The sequence below is a fragment of the Grammomys surdaster genome, unplaced genomic scaffold (assembly GCF_004785775.1).
Source record: "Grammomys surdaster isolate TR1022 unplaced genomic scaffold, NIH_TR_1.0 279, whole genome shotgun sequence".
Lineage (NCBI taxonomy): Eukaryota > Metazoa > Chordata > Mammalia > Rodentia > Muridae > Grammomys > Grammomys surdaster.
In genome coordinates, this window is record NW_021604720.1 from 11,097,694 (window position 1) to 11,116,794 (window position 19,101).

Below are 19,101 nucleotides of genomic sequence, written 5' to 3' on the forward strand. Positions count from 1 at the left end.
AGAAAAGTTGATACACACTGATCCATCAGAAAGCTAGAGTTATCACTCATTCAGCTGCCCAAGTGATTGTTTGATGTCACCTTCATTACTGGTTCTAAGTTTATATATAACCACTAAAGAATCACTCTTTTATATTCACAAGTATGTATTTTATACTAAATATATGTCATTCCCTTAATGCAGAAAAAAAATCATACAGCCCAATGGCTTGTCCAGAACCCCTGGGCTGGCTGCTAGGAGGTTTAAAGGTCACTAGACCCTGTATTGTAAGTTTTGGTGAGAAGATACATCAAAGGTAGTGGATCTATCCCATGCCTCTGTTCACTGTGCTAGCAGGCCATTCAAGCAAGTATTTTAACACTTACTTCTCTATGATCTAGGGCTACCCTAAAATACCCATTGGGTGCTGGTACAAGAAAAAAAGTGAATTTTTTTTTAAAAAAAGAGGTCTCTAGTGATCCAGCTTTCTTGCTAGTACAGTAAAGGACTGGTAAGAAATTCATCTCCAAAAACAGCACAAGGACATAGCCTTCTCCTACTATAAGCTTGCAATCTGTGCAACATGCCACCCCCCAGATTTACTCTATTTGTGGCCATTTCAATTCCTTTGGCAGTTGTGTCATCTGTGGCCACTGACTTCCTGGGCAACAATGCCAAAGGGAGACCTTTCATCAGCATTAAAGACTTATTCAGGCGTCAGCTTTCTTTCAGTGCTGACCCTGGCAAGTGTGTGATGAAGTTTTCTGCTGCTTTACATTAGGAAGCTATGTTGTAATAATTATCTGTCTGTCTGTCTTTTCTATCCCTACCATCCATTAGTCCATCACACTAGGATCAATTACAGGTCTTCGCACACACTAGACAGGCACTCTACCTCAGAGCTGCATCTTCCATCCCATTTACTTTATACTTTGAGACTAAGGCCAACAGTAAGTTGCCTGGGCTGCTCTTGTGGTCACTTTGTTGTCTAGCCAGGCCTTGAACCTGACATCCTCCTGCCTCAGCCTCCCAAGGAGATGGGATTATAAGTCTAAGCCACCAACCAGGCCTAGCTATAACTATAAATCTTTTCTAACATAATATTTTTATTGATGTTTTGAAGATTTTCAATCATACACCCCGATCACATTCACTTCCCAGTCCTTCTCTGTCCCCCCGTGACCCACTCCCAGCCAAAAAAAAAAAAAAAAAAGGTCCAACTTGTGTTATGTACAGACTCACAGGAGTGAGTCTACTCAAACTCTCAGTGGCCTGTCCCTTACTTTCAGATTTAGTTCACCACAATACAATACTGCTAGCTTACAATCATCACACCATGAAGTGTCTTGAGTTCACTGTGACACTAATGGAGCTACCCTTTAATTATTTTTTAAATCTTGTGTGTCTGTGTACCTCTTCTCCCCCTCCTCTGTGTGTGTGTGTGTGTACCTCTCTCTCTCTCTCTCTCTCTCTCTCTCTCTCTCTCTCTGTGTGTGTGTGTGTGTGTGTGTAAGTCAGAGGACAATGTGAGGGAGTTGACTCCCTCCTTCCACTCTGTGAGCCCTGGGGATCAAACTCAGGCTTGGTAGCTGGTACCTCTATTCATAAGGACCTTGCTGAACATTCCCCTATTTTCCATTAACTTCTACTCATTGCTTTAAATGTTAACAGGTCCTCCTTCTGTTTCCTCAAGTTTGATACAGGGGACATTCCCACACAATCCTCTTCAATGAGCCATTCACATTAGCACTGCTGTGCAGCGTCTGCAGTAGCCTGACCTTCTGCTCTGGAAATAAACATAAAGACTTCCTCTTTTTCTTATCATTATACTACACAAGGGTCTGCAGCCCCTTCTGAGACTCCCAGTGGATCGTTATACCACACCACAAAGAACATGCCAACACTAAAATAAAAATAAACTGAGTAATTAATGCACACAGGCTTTGGCTGAAAGTGTCAGGAACCTGTTCTTGTGCCTGAGGCTGCGTATGGCTGACCTTACTATCCTCTGTGGGTCAGGGGCCTGCACTAGGGAACCTGGCATTCATGCAAAAGATGTACCACAACTGACAGAGACTCTTGTCCCTGAGGGACACTGGATAAACTATGTTGTGTGCCTATGCTTTGACTTTGACACATCACAGCATGACAGGTATGATGTCTTTCATTTGTGATACTAAGCTGGCACTCAAGCAGTTTCAGATTTGAATAAGCCTGCACAAAAACCTTGTAAATCAAGTAACCCATACAATACTACTGTCCTATTAAATGTTTACTGGTAATGAATCTTTCATCCTTGTTTACAAACTTCAAATTAAAATATAATACTCACTTCATCAGCCACAAACTCCTTACTCAGACCAAAATCTGTCAGCACCACATGGCCATTAGAATCAAGCAGAATATTTTCCAGCTTAATGTCACGGTATATAATCCCCAACTGTAAAAAGAAAACAAAACAAAATGCATTTTAAGATACTCTCCAAATGAATTAAGACAGCATTTATCTACCTTTAAGGAGGTTCCTCTTCAGGATTCTGTGGCTCTTAGCAATTCTGCAAGCAAATGCTCCATCTTGGGGTTCAGGTGCTGGCTTTCCCCAAGCTCTCCAAATGTATCTTAGTCCTCTCTGTGATGAGGGTCTATCCCTGGGACCAGCTTCTTCAGCGTCTCTTTGTTGACTATTGTTTTTTTCTGTCTCTCTTCTCCTTATTTCACACTCATTCAAAATCATCTTCGTGGGCATTCTTGGACAATTCTTGTCCACAGCTCTGCAATGGCTTTAGCAAGCCTTCCTAAAGAGCTATACCCTATGCTGACCATTTCTTTGTTTCCAAACAGTGTACTTACCTGTACATATATTTCTTAGGGATTTACTATTTATCCTATTATATCTGAATTGTCTGCTTTTTCAGATTTTATACACTTATCTGGTATCCTGTATAATGCAATGTATTAGACAGGCAATTAATAAAGGCTTTTTGACAATAAGCTCTTAAACATAAAGGTTAAAGAGCACAGGTTAATTTTGATGTTTAGTTATAAATCAACAAAAAAATTGTTAAATAACATTTATACAGTCAGTCATGCACTGCTTTATGACAAGGAAATGTTCTGGAAAATATGCCGTTAGGTGATTTTGACTGTGAAAGCATCATGGAGAGTATTTACACAAACCTTGATAGTGTAGTGAAAAAAATCCTATTCCTCCTGAGGCCACAGAGAATAAAACACATGGACAAATCAAGCAAGAAGGACCACAGAGTAATAAACATGAGATGTATAAAGCTGCAGCCAGTGTACACAGAGACTGTCTTACAGGGAACCTGCTAAGATGATGGTTAAATATACACTAACTACATAAGTCAGAAGCATGGTCAGCTACTGACCATTATCGGGTTCTACTCTGCTGTACGTAATGACATACATGGGCTGCATTATTATATGAATGGGACAATAGCAGGTTTCTTTATAGCAGCCTCACATAAACAGGGATGGAATCAAATATAGCATTTTGACAGCCACTAATTGACAGGAAATTTTAAGTTCCATTACAATCCTATGGGGATCCCAGTCATGGCTGGCCCATCACTGAGTGAAAATGTTATACAGTTCAGGACTGTAAGCCTCCTTGTTTCTCATATAAGCAGCATCGTAAAACGTTTCAACTGTAAAATGTAACTAAGACGTGACTGACTGATCCACTTTGATTGTCTACTTCACGTTGTCAGTTATATCCGCATGGATTAAATGTTTTGATACTTTGAAATATTGCTTTCCTCAGTATTAAACACAGGAAAACACAGATTTCTAATAATCTCTCAAAACTGAAATAAAAATTATACCTCCCTCATCAAAACTCAAAAACAACCCCCCTCAAGCAAAAACAAGAACAAAAATCAGCAGGAAATTTTCCTATGAGCGCTAAAGTGGTTTCTGGGAAAGACAGGAAGGAAAACACAGCATGCACTGAACAGACACTGGACTCCAAGCATTGCATACATCTAGCCAGCAGCACATCACATCTCACTCTTTGGAAAGGATTTTTAGAAACAACGTATGTAGTCTACCTGACTTCATCATTCCAAATAAATGTGCACTTTCTCTCTTCCTGTAAGGCTTAGTATTTGCATCTCTATCAAGATTAGCATTGCTGACTTTGCCTTTGACTGTCTTTTTAGGGTAAGACAGCCTAAAACTTGTTTGCTATGCTGCTTTCATTGCGTATCTATCACATTTATTCCAAGTTCCATTATGTTATCGACATCCATGTTTTTATCATAATTTAGTAATAGTGAGTGATATGGGATCTTCCTTTAGTAAATAAAATGAATCAATTAAAGTATATAATTTATAGACTGTTTTCTAGCTTGCCTGTATGGCTTTCTGATTTGCTTACGTTGAGTTTTATTGTCATTTTTATATTATAAAACATTATACCTAATTATAAGCTACAAAAGTGTTTGTGTTATAGTAATATTTCTGATATAAAAATGTTTAAGTTAAATCATATCACCCAAAAATAAGCACAGCCATGAAGCTTGTCACCACAGTGAAAATTCTATCAAAAGAAGCCCAGAACGGTCATTTGTTGTCCCTGCTGTCCTTCCTCCCCACTGCCAGGTCCTTTTTCTCCTTGCTCCTCACACAATTTTATTCTCTCTTCATTTGAGACAGGATCTGACTCCATAAAACCAGGATAACCTCAAACTCACAATCCTCATCCCTGAAGCTCCCAGGTGCTGAATTTTCTAAAGATTATGATTCTGTCCCCCTCTACCTGTCTAGTCTTGTTCTGTTCTGAGTTGGATCAGCCATTGCTGGACTCCTTCCTTTTTTTTTTTTAAGTACCTTTCAGAATCTTTTCGCAGTCTCTCCCATCTACTATCTCCATCCCTGACTCAATTTTGATCAAACCTCCCTGTACCTTCAAGATGTCTTCCCTGTTGTTCTTTCTTACCACTGTTTTCTATGCTACAAATTTATACTTTAATTTGTTCATCTTAACTAATGGAGGGATGACAGACGTGACAAAGAGTGGCTTTAGGATATACCTGAACTGTTAAAATTTAGTGTCTCAAATCATATTGTTCCTTTATGAAATTGTACACCTTTGATATAAATTACTTTAGCATTTTCCATTTCTGAAGAAAACCATACACACTGAGGCAACACAGAAACCACCTACTTCTCCAATTAACTTAAGACAAAATTTCATGGACCAAAGGTTGAGTATCATGGAGTTGAAACTGACTGTACAGACTTCCAAGAGAATCAAAGATACTGTAAAAGCTTCAGTATCTGAGCTCATGTCACACGGAGGCAGTGAGGAGGAGCAGGGCAGGGCAGGTGCAGAGTAAGTTAACATGGTGGCAGGGAATCCCTCCGAACCAGCAGCCAAGCCAGGGGGTGCCTTCTGAGTACACACAGACGGCACAGTGCCATGGAGCAAGTCACAGTTAAGGAAATACATTGTATAGCTTGGGCTTCATTTTAAAAACCAAAGACCTTTTTTTCCCTGATGAAAGTACTGGGATTTTTTTCATAAAGACACATGATAAGAAAAAAAGCTCAAGTTCTTTTGTTTGTTTTGTTATTTTTTTATGTTTCAAAACACAATAGACAAGAATTTATTTATTTTCTGTTTATTTATTGAGTTGGGGTCTCACTTTGTAACTCAGCTTGGCTTCAAATCATGATGCCCCGACCCCTAGCCTCCCACGTGCTGAGATTGTAGGCATACCATCCCAAGCCCAGCAAAAGGTAAATCTGCTTAGAAAGGAACTGTGGAACTGAGGAAACAGTGACTAACATTCCCAAGCCCAGACCACATGTGAGCACATCCACTGTTTAGCTCCATCAACACCTCTGTGAACAGACTGGTCAAAAGGAAACTGCAGAGACGAAGCAAGCGCCTTACCTTGTGCAGGTGTTCCAGGGCAAGCACGATCTCTCCAACATAGATCTGCACCTCGTGCTCTGTGAAACGCTCTCTTTGAGAAAGATGAGTAAAAAGTTCTCCACCATTTATATAATCTAAAAACGAAATATATTTTTCTTTCTTTGACTTGCATTCATAAATGAAAGGAAATAACTCCTTTTAATCACGCTGGGCTAACCATTAGTTTATTTTTGCATAACTCTCAGTATATGACAGTTTCATAGAAAGTAATATTAGTTTCATATTGTCACACAATTTCCTAAAACAATGATCATCCTAACCTAGCCAAATCAATGTGCAAGGAGTACTGCCATTAAAACTATGACATAAAAGTCACACAGATTTAAGAATACTTTTCCAAGTCCTCTGCCACCAGTGTGTAATTTATTGTAAAGCGTCAAGTATCAGCCATTTGACAACTAAACCCGCCCCTGAAAAACCCCACACAGATCCCCAAAAGAAGACAAGCAAAATCCTATCTTGTTCCATGCAATGGCTGCCAATCATTAGTGTTAAGACTTGTAGATAGATTCCATATTTCTCATAATTGTCTACACACATTTGAAAGAATGTACTGTTAGTACATTTAGCAGGTAGTGGTCTCACAGCTCCATATGGCATGGACTAAAAAGAAATATGAGGCAAAGAAGCACAGCATGGGTGCCTCCGTCTTCAAACCCCAGAGATTCCGTTTCTCTTCAATCTGCCCTATTTATCACACGGGTGGAAAAGGAGGCAAAATGGCTGAGGTTAAGAAGCAAGGTTGCCTCACTGAAGGAAAAGAAACACTGATATTACTTGAAAAACTGAAGTGGATGAATTTAGGTAACAACAGATTATTATTATTATTATAAAACGTTTAAAATCATGCAAGAAAATAATCTTTCTTAAAGGAAAAACTGATCTCTAATTTCATCAGAGACTAACTGCAAAGAACACTCCCTTTCTAAGGCTTCTGTACTTTACTAAGCTGTTTTAAATGTAGATGAACACAAAGTTAATTACACAGGAATATAAATTCCTACAAATGAACAATGGATTCTTCTATTGTAAGTAGTTATTTACTTAAGCCTAAATTTCCATCATCATAACACAGAAATATATACCTACATATGGAAGGGTAAATTCTCACATAGTCTCAAATGTTCAATTCAGTCACTTTATCTTCTGTGCTCAAGTTCAACAGAGCCAACCTCTTCCTCATGGCATCACCATATTATTAAAGACTTTGTTACCAATGTACTTATCTTCCTGTGTTCCCAGTCTTGGCTGTACTCCTTTCTCTGTTACACTGCAGTTTTAAGCATCAAGACCAATACAGTCACCACACTATGTCACGACAAATGCCTGCATGCAGCACTCAATAGATACTTTTTTAATTTAAGAAAAAATTATTTTTACTGCTGTTTTGTATGTATATCTTTGTTTTCTGTTATTTTAGTCAGCATATAAGACAGTGGGTTTCATTCTGACATCTTTTTATATATCATGAACTTTATTCATATTCCTTACCCCATTATGTTCTCTTATCATAAAATTACCAACCTCCAATGATGGTTCCCCTCTGAAAACAATTATTAAAACCAAAGGACAGTCCAGTGTAAAGCAAAACAAAACACCTCTAACACACTCCTGTCTCAGAGGCAATGTGACACATTCAGAGGAATGAGAGATTCGTAACTGAGAGACCCAAAATAGACAGTGTTCTACTGTTGCCCTGTTGTGAGCAAATTAAGTCCCTTTAATCCCCAATTTTCTATTAAACAGAGCCAATAGCTATTTGTGAATTACTGTTGCTTGGGATATAGGAAGTGTTTTTCCATTGCTGGGGAGACTCAAGAGAAAAAAACCTAGAAATCCAAGAAGACAAGCTTAATAAATCAAGTTACCTATTTTCTTACTTCTGGGATAGACTGTTTAGACATTCATAAAAACTAGTATGTTTACATGTATACATTACATATGTTACAGGCAACTATCCATTCATTCAGGTTTTTTACAGTGGTAAAGTGGAAACCAAGGCAGCCCAAGGAATTTTACAGCAGAAGCTATGGTAAGTGCTGTAGTCAGCAGCAGACAAGTAGAAGCTGGCGAGACTCCACAGAGGCTGAGCAGTTACCTCCCCTCATCTTGGTTCTGTTGGGCACGTAGCACATTCATTATAGTTTCAGCTGTCATTTCCTGAACATGTAGTGTTCATTAGCATGTTTAAAGGACCCACTGCACATCTCTACATGTTTTGCTGTGAAGCACACATGAAAGTAACGTTCACTGGCGGCTTTGTTTCTTGAGATACTTTACACATCATGAATTTACTCACTTCAAGGTGGGTATAAAATTCAATGATTTTGTTTTTTTATTCAGAGTTGTATAGCCTCTAATCAATTTAATTGTCCCCAAACCCCAGAAATTCTAGTTTATCTAACTTTTGTTACTTGAGGTTCTGATGCCACGTGTAAGAAATTATTACAAGATTCAATGCCACAAATATTTGCTATTGTTTTTGTCTAAGACTTTTACAGCAATTATAGTCTCTTAAGATTCTTACCTTTAGTCTTTAATCCATTTAGTTTAGAGTTCACTTTTGTTTATGTTATGAGGTATGGCTCAATTTCATACTTTATCATATAGCTATCCAGAAAAAATTGAATTCATGTTTCATCAGAGTACTAACCATAAATAACATTCCCTTTCTAAGGCTTCTTCTGTATTATACTAAGATATTTTTAATGTACATGAACACAAAGTTAATTGTAAAGGAACACAACATTCCTACAAATGAACAATGGATTTTTCTATTTTTAGGTAGTTATTTACTTAAGCCTGAATCTCCACTGTCATGGAACAGAAATATACAACTACACATGGAAGAGTGAATTCTCACATAGTCTCAAATGTTCAATTCAGTCACTTTATCTTCTGTGCTCAATACATAAATATATAAAGATATAAATTATATATTATATAAAGATATATGTATTTTTAAAAAAGAAAAAAGGAAGAATATCAAAACTTAGTTGTATGCTGCTCTATTTTATGCAACTCTGCTTAACTTCTTTATTGATCCTAATGGATTTCATGGATTCCTTAGGGCTCTATCCAATCATGTCATCTTAAGTTTTTCTTCCTGACCCTGACCAAGAACGAATTATCCCACTCATCTCCAGCTGAAACAAGGAAGGGTTCGGACGGAGTCATTCCCTTTAAATTGACAGCTGAACATTAAAGCACTGAGCCTTGATCAAAAAAAAAAGTTTTTCTTCCTACTTTGCAATCTATAGGCCTTTTGTGACCTTTCGCAGCCTACACTGTTGAATGAGGTGTAATCATCGATATTCATCCCACATTTGATTTCAGGAGTGAAGCATTTCGTCTTTTATTACTACATACTATGTTCCATGTGATTTGCTTTGCTTTCATATACACTTTCATCCCGTTGAAAAGAAGTGATTCTTTTAGTCAGTGTTTTCCATCAAAAATGAATGCTGAGTTGCAGCCAATGCTTTTTCTGTGTTTACTAAGAAGATCATATAGTTCTTTTTTCTACTGACATGCTAAGTTGGATCTCGGCTTTTAAGACAGTCTTATATTACTAGAACTAACCCTGCTTAGTAGTGCTATATAACCCTTCTTACATATTCCTGAATTGTTTAGTAGAATCTTGTTGAGTAACTTTGAACTTTACTCATAAGAGATGTTCATGTTTTCTCGTGATGTTTTTGTCTGGTTTATACACTAAGATAATAGTGGCCTCAGAGGTCATAAGAGATGTTCATGTTTTCTCGTGATGTTTTTGTCTGGTTTATACACTAAGATAATAGTGGCCTCAGAGGTCATAAGAGATGTTCATGTTTTCTTGTGATGTTTTTGTCTGGTTTATACACTAAGATAATAGTGGCCTCAGAGGTCAAGTTGGGAAGTGTTTTCTATTTTGGACAATTTTATGAAATATTTGGTATTAAGTCTTCTTTAAATGTTTAGTTACATTCACCCATGAAGACGCTTGGACCTTGAATTCTCTTCTAGCATGCCTCCATTTCCTTGAGATCTTCACCAATAACAATTATGGAAAGTGTTTCTTCTTGAGGCAATTCAAGTATACTGAATCATTCTGGGGATTCTTTACTTCCTTCCTAATTTGTTTGTTTGCTTGCTTTTTTAGCACAAGGTATCATTAAATTGCCTGGGCTAACCTCAACCTTACAATCCTACTGCCTCAGCTTCCTGAGTATTGGGATTATAGCCATGGGCCACTATCCTTGGCTGGGTATTTAAGTTACCTTAACACCCAGTAAACTGTATGTTTTTACTTAGTTGAATTACCTTATAATTCGTTTTAATTCAGAAGTCATATCCTCTATATCACTCCTGATTTATGCCTTAAAAGAAAAAAATGCTTGGTTTAGTTAAAAGCTTATTAATTAGTTTTTCTTTTCAAAGACCACTTTTGCTTTTATTGATATTTCTCTATTATCTGCAAGGTCTCTGCTGAATTTTCTTCTGGCATTTATTATTTACCTCTCTTCTCTTTGCTTTGAGTTAGTTGGCTCTTCCTTCTGCAATGGCTAAATGTAAAGAGTTGAGTTACTGACTATGGAACTTTACTTCTCTTAAACTTGGGCGATTACAGTAGACATGTGCCCTTAAGCACGGCCTTAGCAGCACCTCAAAGGTTTAAGACTTATGTTCATATTCTCTCACTAAATTATTTTCTGGTCGTCTTCTTTGACACATTTTCTTTTTCAATTTGGGGATGTATTATTGAATCTGCATCTGTAAGGACTACACATTCCTATTTGTTATTGATTTCTACTTTTATTACCCTGTACTCAGTAAGAGACACATTTCTTAATGTTTTAAACTACTTAAATTTATTGACTTTTTTACGGTATGGAATATGGCCTACTTTAATGTTCTATATGTACTTTGTTATTGTTCCAAAATATTCTATACTTTGTTGTTACCGGTGCTGTTTAAGAGAATTCTGTACAAGCCTGTTATAAGTGTAGGTAAAGTGTTGGTTTTTATTTCCTTTTTGATATTTTCCTAGGTATGCTTACAATTATTGAAGTAAGGTAGTATTATTGCATTGTCTATTTCTCCTTCCACTTCTTTCAGTTCTTGCTTTATGTATTTGGTATGCATGTTTATTTATAATCATTACATCTTGCTAATGGATTTGGCCCTTTAGACACTGTGAAATGTCCCATCGACTACCTAGTAATATTTTGTTTTGTTTTTATGAGATTTGTCTAAGATGTGTTTAACTATCTGTCAGGTCTCAAAGAAACCCAGAACCAATGGCTAACTGAGCTGGCCTCTAGGCTCTCTCAGTAAGTATCTGTTTCAGAGTCATCCTGGCTGACATACCCCCACCCACAACCCTGCACCTCTCCAGGTCAGGGTCCTTGCTTCCCTTTTCCTAGCTCCTCATTCCTATTTAACCCTAACATTTCAGGCATGAACTTTTCTTGGTTTGGTTCATCCCCCTCCTCCTCTTAGTCCTTGGCTACTCTCTGGGTCTTCTTTTGTCTTTCTTTCTTCCTCTCTTGCTACCCTCCGCACTACAGCCAGGTTCAGTCTACTTTCTCTCTCTGCCCTGGACTCTTCCGGATACCTCTGGCTCTCCCTCATGTCTACAATAAAATCCTTCTCCTACAATAACATCCTTGGAGCGGTCATGTCCTCATTTCATTCGTCTGGTGTCAAAACTCAAGAGAGAAATACATGAAGCCCTGTCCAAGGAGGCATCCCTCCTAATGAAACCAAGCTGCTGACAGCCTAAACATTTCTGCCTATTGCCTACCCAAGTATACCTTTATAGGAACATATAAACCCTGATCAAATGATCATTTTATTCATCAAACACGTTATTACTTATTTAAAAATTTCTCATTTCCTTTGGACCTGACATTATCCATCTTTGTGGCTGCTGTCTGCATGACTTTTCATTTTCCCAACTCTCTTCCATTCAGAATATTTATATATTTATATATTTAAAATCTGTAGTATATCTCCTTTTAACATCCTACAGTTCGATTTTTTATCTTTTTACACGAGTCTGATAACTTCTGCTTTTTAGTTAGAATATTTAGCTGTTTGCATTTAATGTTGCTATTGATTACAGCTAGATTTGTGTTTGTCATTTTACATATGCTATTTTTTTGTTCCCCTGTTTTTTTATTTCTGTATTTTTCATTGGATATATTATATATTCAATATATATTATTTATATATAATTTATATATATATACATACACACATATAAATTTTAAAAGGATTTTTATTTTCTAATGTTCTTTTGCCAGCTTTCTATATACTCACATAGTAATGTATAAAACGTTACCATCACTTCTCCTTTTTGTGCTATGAATGCTACTCACAGTAAACTATTAATGCTACCCACAGTAAACTACTCACAGCTGGCACTCTGGATCTTATGGATTCCATACCTATGAATTCAATGAGCTGCAGACTGAAGATATTTTGGAGGAAGTTTGTGTCTGTACTGAACGTGTAGACTTTTGGTTTTGTTATTATTCAATAAACAACACAGTACTGTACTGTGTAAGCTATTATGAGCAATCTAGAAAAGATTTAGTACATTCAGTAGAACATGTACAATTTATATACACTACTATAAACCACTTTGTAAAGTGGGCAAGCATTTGCTGGCTCTTGTCTGCAAGTAGAGGCTATGTCCCCAAACCTCTGTCCCCAAGGATACTGAGGGCAACTATATTTTCCACATCTAAAACGTTGCTTTATTGCCTTCCTTTTTTTTTCTCTTCAAGTACATGTGTATAGTTTATCAGTCTTCTTACTTATTTTTCATTTTCTGTTTTTGTGAGAGATCCAAATTATGAACTGACTTCAATTCCCCTAGTTCACCCTGGCAGGCTGTGTTTGTTTTGTCTTGAGCCAGTCTTACATGGTTGCCCAGGCTGTCTTCAAACCTGTGCCTCAGACTTCTAAATGCTGCAATTCCAAGTATAAGCCACAGAACCAGCTTAGCTTGTTTTTATTGTTTTGGATTTTTCCTTATTTAAGAACTTGGCCTGGCAATTTAGTCAAATCTCTTTGATCTGCAATCTAAGACCTCCAACGTAGCTCCTCAGAGAACAGAGCCCTGGGAATGTGAACAAACTTCCCTCACTGGCTAGGTTCTCTGCCTCTACTAGGATTACGAACAGCTGCTAGACTTCACTAACTGCTACTTGATTGCTCAATTGTTTCCAATAATTCTCTGGGGCACTAATTGTTCCACAGCCTGGTCCAATAAATTCAGGTTTTTAAATGAGTAGTCCGAGGACAGTGTTTGAGCTCTATTCTTACCCTAGGAGGACTTTTTAAGTTGCCTACATCCAAAGATTCCACTAATTGCCATAATGTAGTTACCATACTCAGAATAATCACCACCAAACACACACTTTGTCTCAAATAGTCAGTTTTGTTAGTGAGTGCTCAAGATTTCTCTGTTCTTATGAACTACCTCTTCCTCTGGCAAAAACCAAAACCAAAACCTCCTTAGGACAGTGGCTAGATTCTCTTGAAGTGCCATTCCTGCTTAGTGTCCCTCTAACAACATGAAACCCCACCCTACAAACAAAGCAGAACTGGGGTGACCAGAGCTCTGCAGTTAGCCTGCTGAGCCAGCACAGAGTTTGCACAATAGCAGTATGAGGTGCTAGAGAAAAGGAATCTTCAACGTCTCAGATATTTTATTCTCTATGTCTTCTTTTTACACAACTGAATTTTTATTGAGTTACTGTTGAGATCAGATTGCTCTAAGTTTCTCCATATTGTTAAAAGCTCAGCCTTGCCCTAAGAGTCTCCATTTTACAAGCCTCAATTGACTCCATTTTAAGTGCAAACAGGGCAGCAGGATGACTCTGCACCTTGTCAGGAAACGACTCAGTTGGTCAAGTGCCTTCGCAAGCATGAGGACCTGATTCTAGATCTCAGCACTCAGGTAAAAAGACAGGCAAAGCAGGGCATCCCTCTAGCTCCAGCACTGGGAGTAGGGTGGGACTGGGGAGACAGTCAGACAGATAGATCCCTGACACTCATTGGTTGGCCAGCCTAGGCAAAAAAAATAAGGTAGAAAAAACAATTGAGGAAAACGCCCAAGGTTGACCTCTGGCTTCCACATATACATACACATGAACTGCACATGTACACTAACATGTGCACACACACCGCCACACACAAATTTTAAAAGTACTATCTACCCAGCATTACCTTCAAAGCACAACATTAATTTATTCCTAAAAGTAGAACAAGATCCTATAAACTTATCAAAGTAAAACTGGACTACATGAGCACATGGGCATATTAAAAAATCACACCAGGAAAATTAGGCCTGAGAACTTACTAAATATAGCAGACTTTGGAAGAGGTGTTACAAAGCTCACATCTGAACCTTATAGACAGGAGCTATCAAAAGCCCTCACCAACCTGTCACCTGATTATTCACTGTACACATCCAGGGACTGAATTCCCAAGTTTCCCTGGGGCTTCAGATGGGCTCTGTCTGGGCTGAGCCTACTCAAGGCCTAGTCTAGATCTGGTTCTGTGCTTTATCCCTATAGCCTCCAGGATCTTACACTTTGTCTGGGCAGCTCCACTTGACCCTGAGACTCCTTATGGCTAGACCTTGAAGCTAAACTGCCAGCAAAGCTCCTGGTGGGGTCTAAGTATCCTACATACCTGTATATATCTGGATGCACATATCTGCTTCTCAATTTCTGAGGACGTTCTCTTCCTCTCTGCTGCAACTGCTTTAACCTTAACTGCATAGACAGCTTACAGACTAATCAATTTACTACGATAGGTAATATGTGGCCTAAAGGTTAACTTAAGAGTATAAAAGAAACCATTTTTGCCTCAACTAGCTGTCAAGGGAAACCAGGGATACTACGTAAATTGTAGCCAACAAAACTAACATAGCATGTGAATTTACATTTCAATATATTCTGACAATGTGGAAAAGCATAAACATGCCCCCCTATGTTTCTGATATAGCATGCTCAGGATAGTCATTTTTCTAGTTTGTTTTATATTTGCACGGAATTGTAAAGTCTGACAACTTTTCATGCATAGTTCAATACAGTGAAGACAGCATTTTAAAAACATTGAGTTGTTAAACGTGGTATAGTTCTAAGCATCAAAACACTTAAAAAAGCATTCTAATCTCTTGAATAAATTTATTAGCCAACTATATCATATTTTTAAAAATACACTCTAAATCGTTCACTTTATACTTGTTTTACACTTGTATAAACTGGACCTTGTTGCTTCCTTTAAATCAATTGTTCACACACAGATGACTTGTAAGTGCAGCATGGAGAACTCTTTTTACAAAACAGCTAAGTCACCAACCAACCAACCAGATGCCTTGTCATTAATACACACTTTCATACAAGATAATCACTTATAAATCAGGAAGTTTATAAGTTTATCATTATAATCTAATCCACAATCCTAAATTTTTTACTGAAGGGATCCACGAGTATCTTCTACAGTGAACAGCTTCAACTTGGAATGTATTTTCTCAATTATGCAGCAAATCCTCATTCCTTCCGTGGCTTCTCTAACCCTGGCACTTGAGGTTCCAGGTGTGTCATTTTGTAGGCCATGCCGCCCTGTGAGCTGGCCTCACACCAGTCCATCACCATACTCAGATCTGCATCTTTGGGAGCCCACTCATCTTGTGGCATCTTCTTGGTTGGTGCATTATTTCAACTCATCCTACTATCGATGATTTTACGTTGATCATTTGAGTAAGGTGGTTTTCTTTCGGTTGTCTACTATAGAAGAAAGAGAGCACACATTTCTTCTTTATAATTAACACTCACTTTTGGAAAGGTAGTTTGAAAGTATACAGGTACCCTAGCCCTCATTAAACATTCAGTTCTTTAGTTACATTTGAATAAATTCATGGTTTCTTATTTTATTCAAGAGATCAGACCATACCACTGTTAGTTACCAAGTTCTAGATCCAGAAACCATAGGACAAGACTAGATCCAGAAGAATATAGGGGAAGTCATTACAGAAACATCAGCCTAAGCCAGATGTGAGATACAACACTGACCAAGAGCAAATCAAGCCAGTGGCTACCTGAACAAGAAAATAGTAGTTGAATTTAGGACAAGTTCCTGACAAAGGTCTCTATTCAGGCACTTCATGCAAATAGGAACTATCCAGTCAGAATGGTTAATATCTAAGCTTATTTGGGGATAGTTTGAGTTACCTTTAACATGTAAGGCCAGTTTTCAGGAGCTGCTCCTTGTTTGTGGCTGTGATAGTTGGGTAACATAAAGAACCAAAGTTAACCTGTAAGTCCCAATTGCCCAAGGACAAATAACTTCTTAGAATGCTGGGAGCTGTAATTCTTGGGAAATAATAAGCCACATGATTTTTATTCCCCTAAAAAAGCTTGTTTGACATATCTGCACCAGATGTGCTTGACCACATGTAGGTGGGAAGTAAATAGGCAGGAAACATTAGGCTGAATACTTGCTTCTGATTAAACCTGATGGAAAATGCAATGAATTGTGGCTTTTGCCTTTTTAAGCCCTTGCAAAATTTGACTCGTGGCCATTCCCTAGGAACCCAAGGGTGGACCTAGCCAGTATTTTATAAAGCATGCTTCAAATTTGGCTCAAAATTGTGGAACTATTTTTTTTCTTATGAATATCAGGATTGACAGTAAGTTCATAACTATTCTATTTTAAATTCTGGGGACATTATTTGAGTCTTTGTTTCAATATATAAAACTGTTGACTTTGCTATGAAAACACAAAGTAAATATGAGACCATGAGGCTCTTTTCCAAAATCTAATCATTCTGCCCTTTTCTGTGCAGCCCTTGAATGCCTCATGCACCACTTATTTATTTATTTATTTATTTATTTATTTATTTATTTATTATTCATTCATTCATTTACTCACTCATTGACAGGGTCTCACTATGTAGCCCTAGCAGGCTAGCTTTGAACTCATAGAGAACTGCCTGCCTCTGCATCCTGAGTGCTAGGATAAAAGGGATGAGATGCAATGCCTGATCCCTTCCCTTTCCCTTTTCCCTCCTCCCCCTGTGTGTGTGTGTGTGTGTGTGTGTGTGTGTGTGTCTGTGTGTCTGTGTGTCTGTGTCTGTGTGTGTGTGTCACATATGCATGCACGTGAGTGCAGGTGTCTATGGAACCTAGGAACTTCTCTGGAACTGAATCCAGGTAGCTGTGAGATAGTCACCGTGAGTTCTGGCGTGGAATGACGATCCTCTGCAACAACAGTACAGCTCTTAACTGCTGAGCAATGGCTCCAGCCCGGGACGTGACGGTTCCTGCTAAAGCATGCACCTTCTAGAATTTTGACTAAAATTTTGTTGTGTTTACCAAGTCCAAACATCTTGAGAGTAATTAACTTCAAACCCTCTGACTCCTCATCAAGGAGCTACTGGAATCTCCACTCAGTGTCTCTGCCTTCCAGGAACTGCTTAAGTGGCTGGGTGACTCCTCCAGTACTCACCTATTCCCTTGTTTGCAGAATTCTCCTCTCCCATGACCGACAGCCCCTCTATTGGCCCCAAAGCACCATTTCTAACTCCTTAGCCCTGTAATACTGTCACCTCTCAACTACATTTTGACCTCTGGGATGGCCTTTGAAGGGAAATACTTAGAAAGATGAATGCAGTAATTAAAAAACATACTTCTTTGATAATAGATCATAAAAAGGCCTTTATCAACTGTAATCCAAATCCATTTTTAAAGCTTTATTATTACTGTGTATGTGTCCAGTGTGCACATGTCACAGCACACATATGAAGGTCAGAGGACAACTCCTGGACCTGGATGCTATATTGGCCCAAGCACTCACACGAGGTCATGTTTTTGTGAGCATTTGGTCAATCCACCCTTTTATGACCAAGTTTGGCACAACTATTCTACAACTTAACTGTAATTGCGACTGGGCTGGTGGGCTTCAGAGCTTCAGAACTGTAATAGGGTACATTTTGTATGCAGTGAGTTGACTACCAAGGATGTACTGAAACTGAGGCTCTGGGGTTGCACCACACTTCAGATCAAATGACTCTTGGGTAAAAGTCAAGCATGCCCACCTGACAGTGAAACAACAAAGCAGATAGAAAGGGCTCTGGTGAGAGAGCTATACCAAGGTGAACCGTGAAACTTAATTCTCTCAGAGGAGAGCACTGAGCCAAGTATAATGGTAAATGTTTGTCCTTTAGTGCTCAGTAGGTTGAGGCAAGAGTATCTTGAGTTTAAGGCCTGCCTACATAACCTACTCAAGGTAAGTTTGAGGTAGAAAGATAGAAAGTCTCATTTCAAAACAACAACAAACAGAAACAGCACCAGCACCAAGTACTGCAAGCCAACTGCAGCCACGCCACTTGCTTCAAAATGGTCAGTGATACCACAAGTAGTCAAATCCTCACTGACCTCAGCAGCAAGGGTTCTCAGCCCTTTAGATCAAGGAAGCTTGCTTCGGCATTGGCTAGACTGATGTACTTTCTGAGCTGGGCATAAATCAAGACTTGACCTGAGTAAGTACTGCTACCAGAGTTACACATGTCCATCTGGCTGCTGACTCCTAGCCAAGCCAGCTCGTCTGCCCTAAGTCACTGTCTTGGTAAAATTATAGATCCATCTGATTGGTTTTTAAAAATTTTCATAAGTCTTTACTGACTTGTGGCACAATCTGTAAGCCTGAGTTGTTTGTTTGTTTGTTTGTTTGTTTTAAGCCAGTGCTGGTTTTAGTTTCTTATTATATGAACACTGTAGGAATAGCATGTGATTTCTTAGTTTTTGCCTCTTTATTAGTTTATACTACAATCAACAACAAAATAAAATCACAACAAACATGGACTGAGTAATCCTGTCAGTACATATTCTTGCTATTGATGCCTGCACAGAAGTAGTACCTTAATTACCTAGAATCAGGGACAGAGAAAAAGCTCCTGAAAGGAACTCAGTCCAGTGTCTGAGACTGGCCTAAACACCTAACTTACTGTTTCTGAGACTAGCCTAAGAATAGCAGCTATAGACACTGGGCACTTATTTTATAATGTTTAGGAAAGAAATATCTAATCACCACAACATTATAAAATAGATACTATTAAAATAATATTATAATCTTAGAGAAAATACAGTTATTGTCAGAAG

At 38.3% G+C, this 19,101-nt stretch overlaps 1 protein-coding gene across 2 annotated transcripts in view; it reads right to left on the bottom strand.

The window, feature by feature from the left end:
* The window catches only part of Rps6ka5 (ribosomal protein S6 kinase A5), a 174,677-nt gene that overhangs the window by 62,382 nt on the left and 93,194 nt on the right, over positions 1 to 19,101 (bottom strand). The window contains exons 4-5 of one of the 2 annotated variants that reach the window (XM_028777257.1): positions 5,900 to 6,015; positions 2,312 to 2,419 (exon numbers count right to left, since the gene is read on the bottom strand). In XM_028777257.1, the coding sequence (XP_028633090.1) occupies positions 2,312 to 2,419; positions 5,900 to 6,015 (224 nt within the window). The remainder of the gene's footprint in view (positions 1 to 2,311; positions 2,420 to 5,899; positions 6,016 to 19,101) is intronic. The other variant, XM_028777258.1, reaches the window with a different exon arrangement.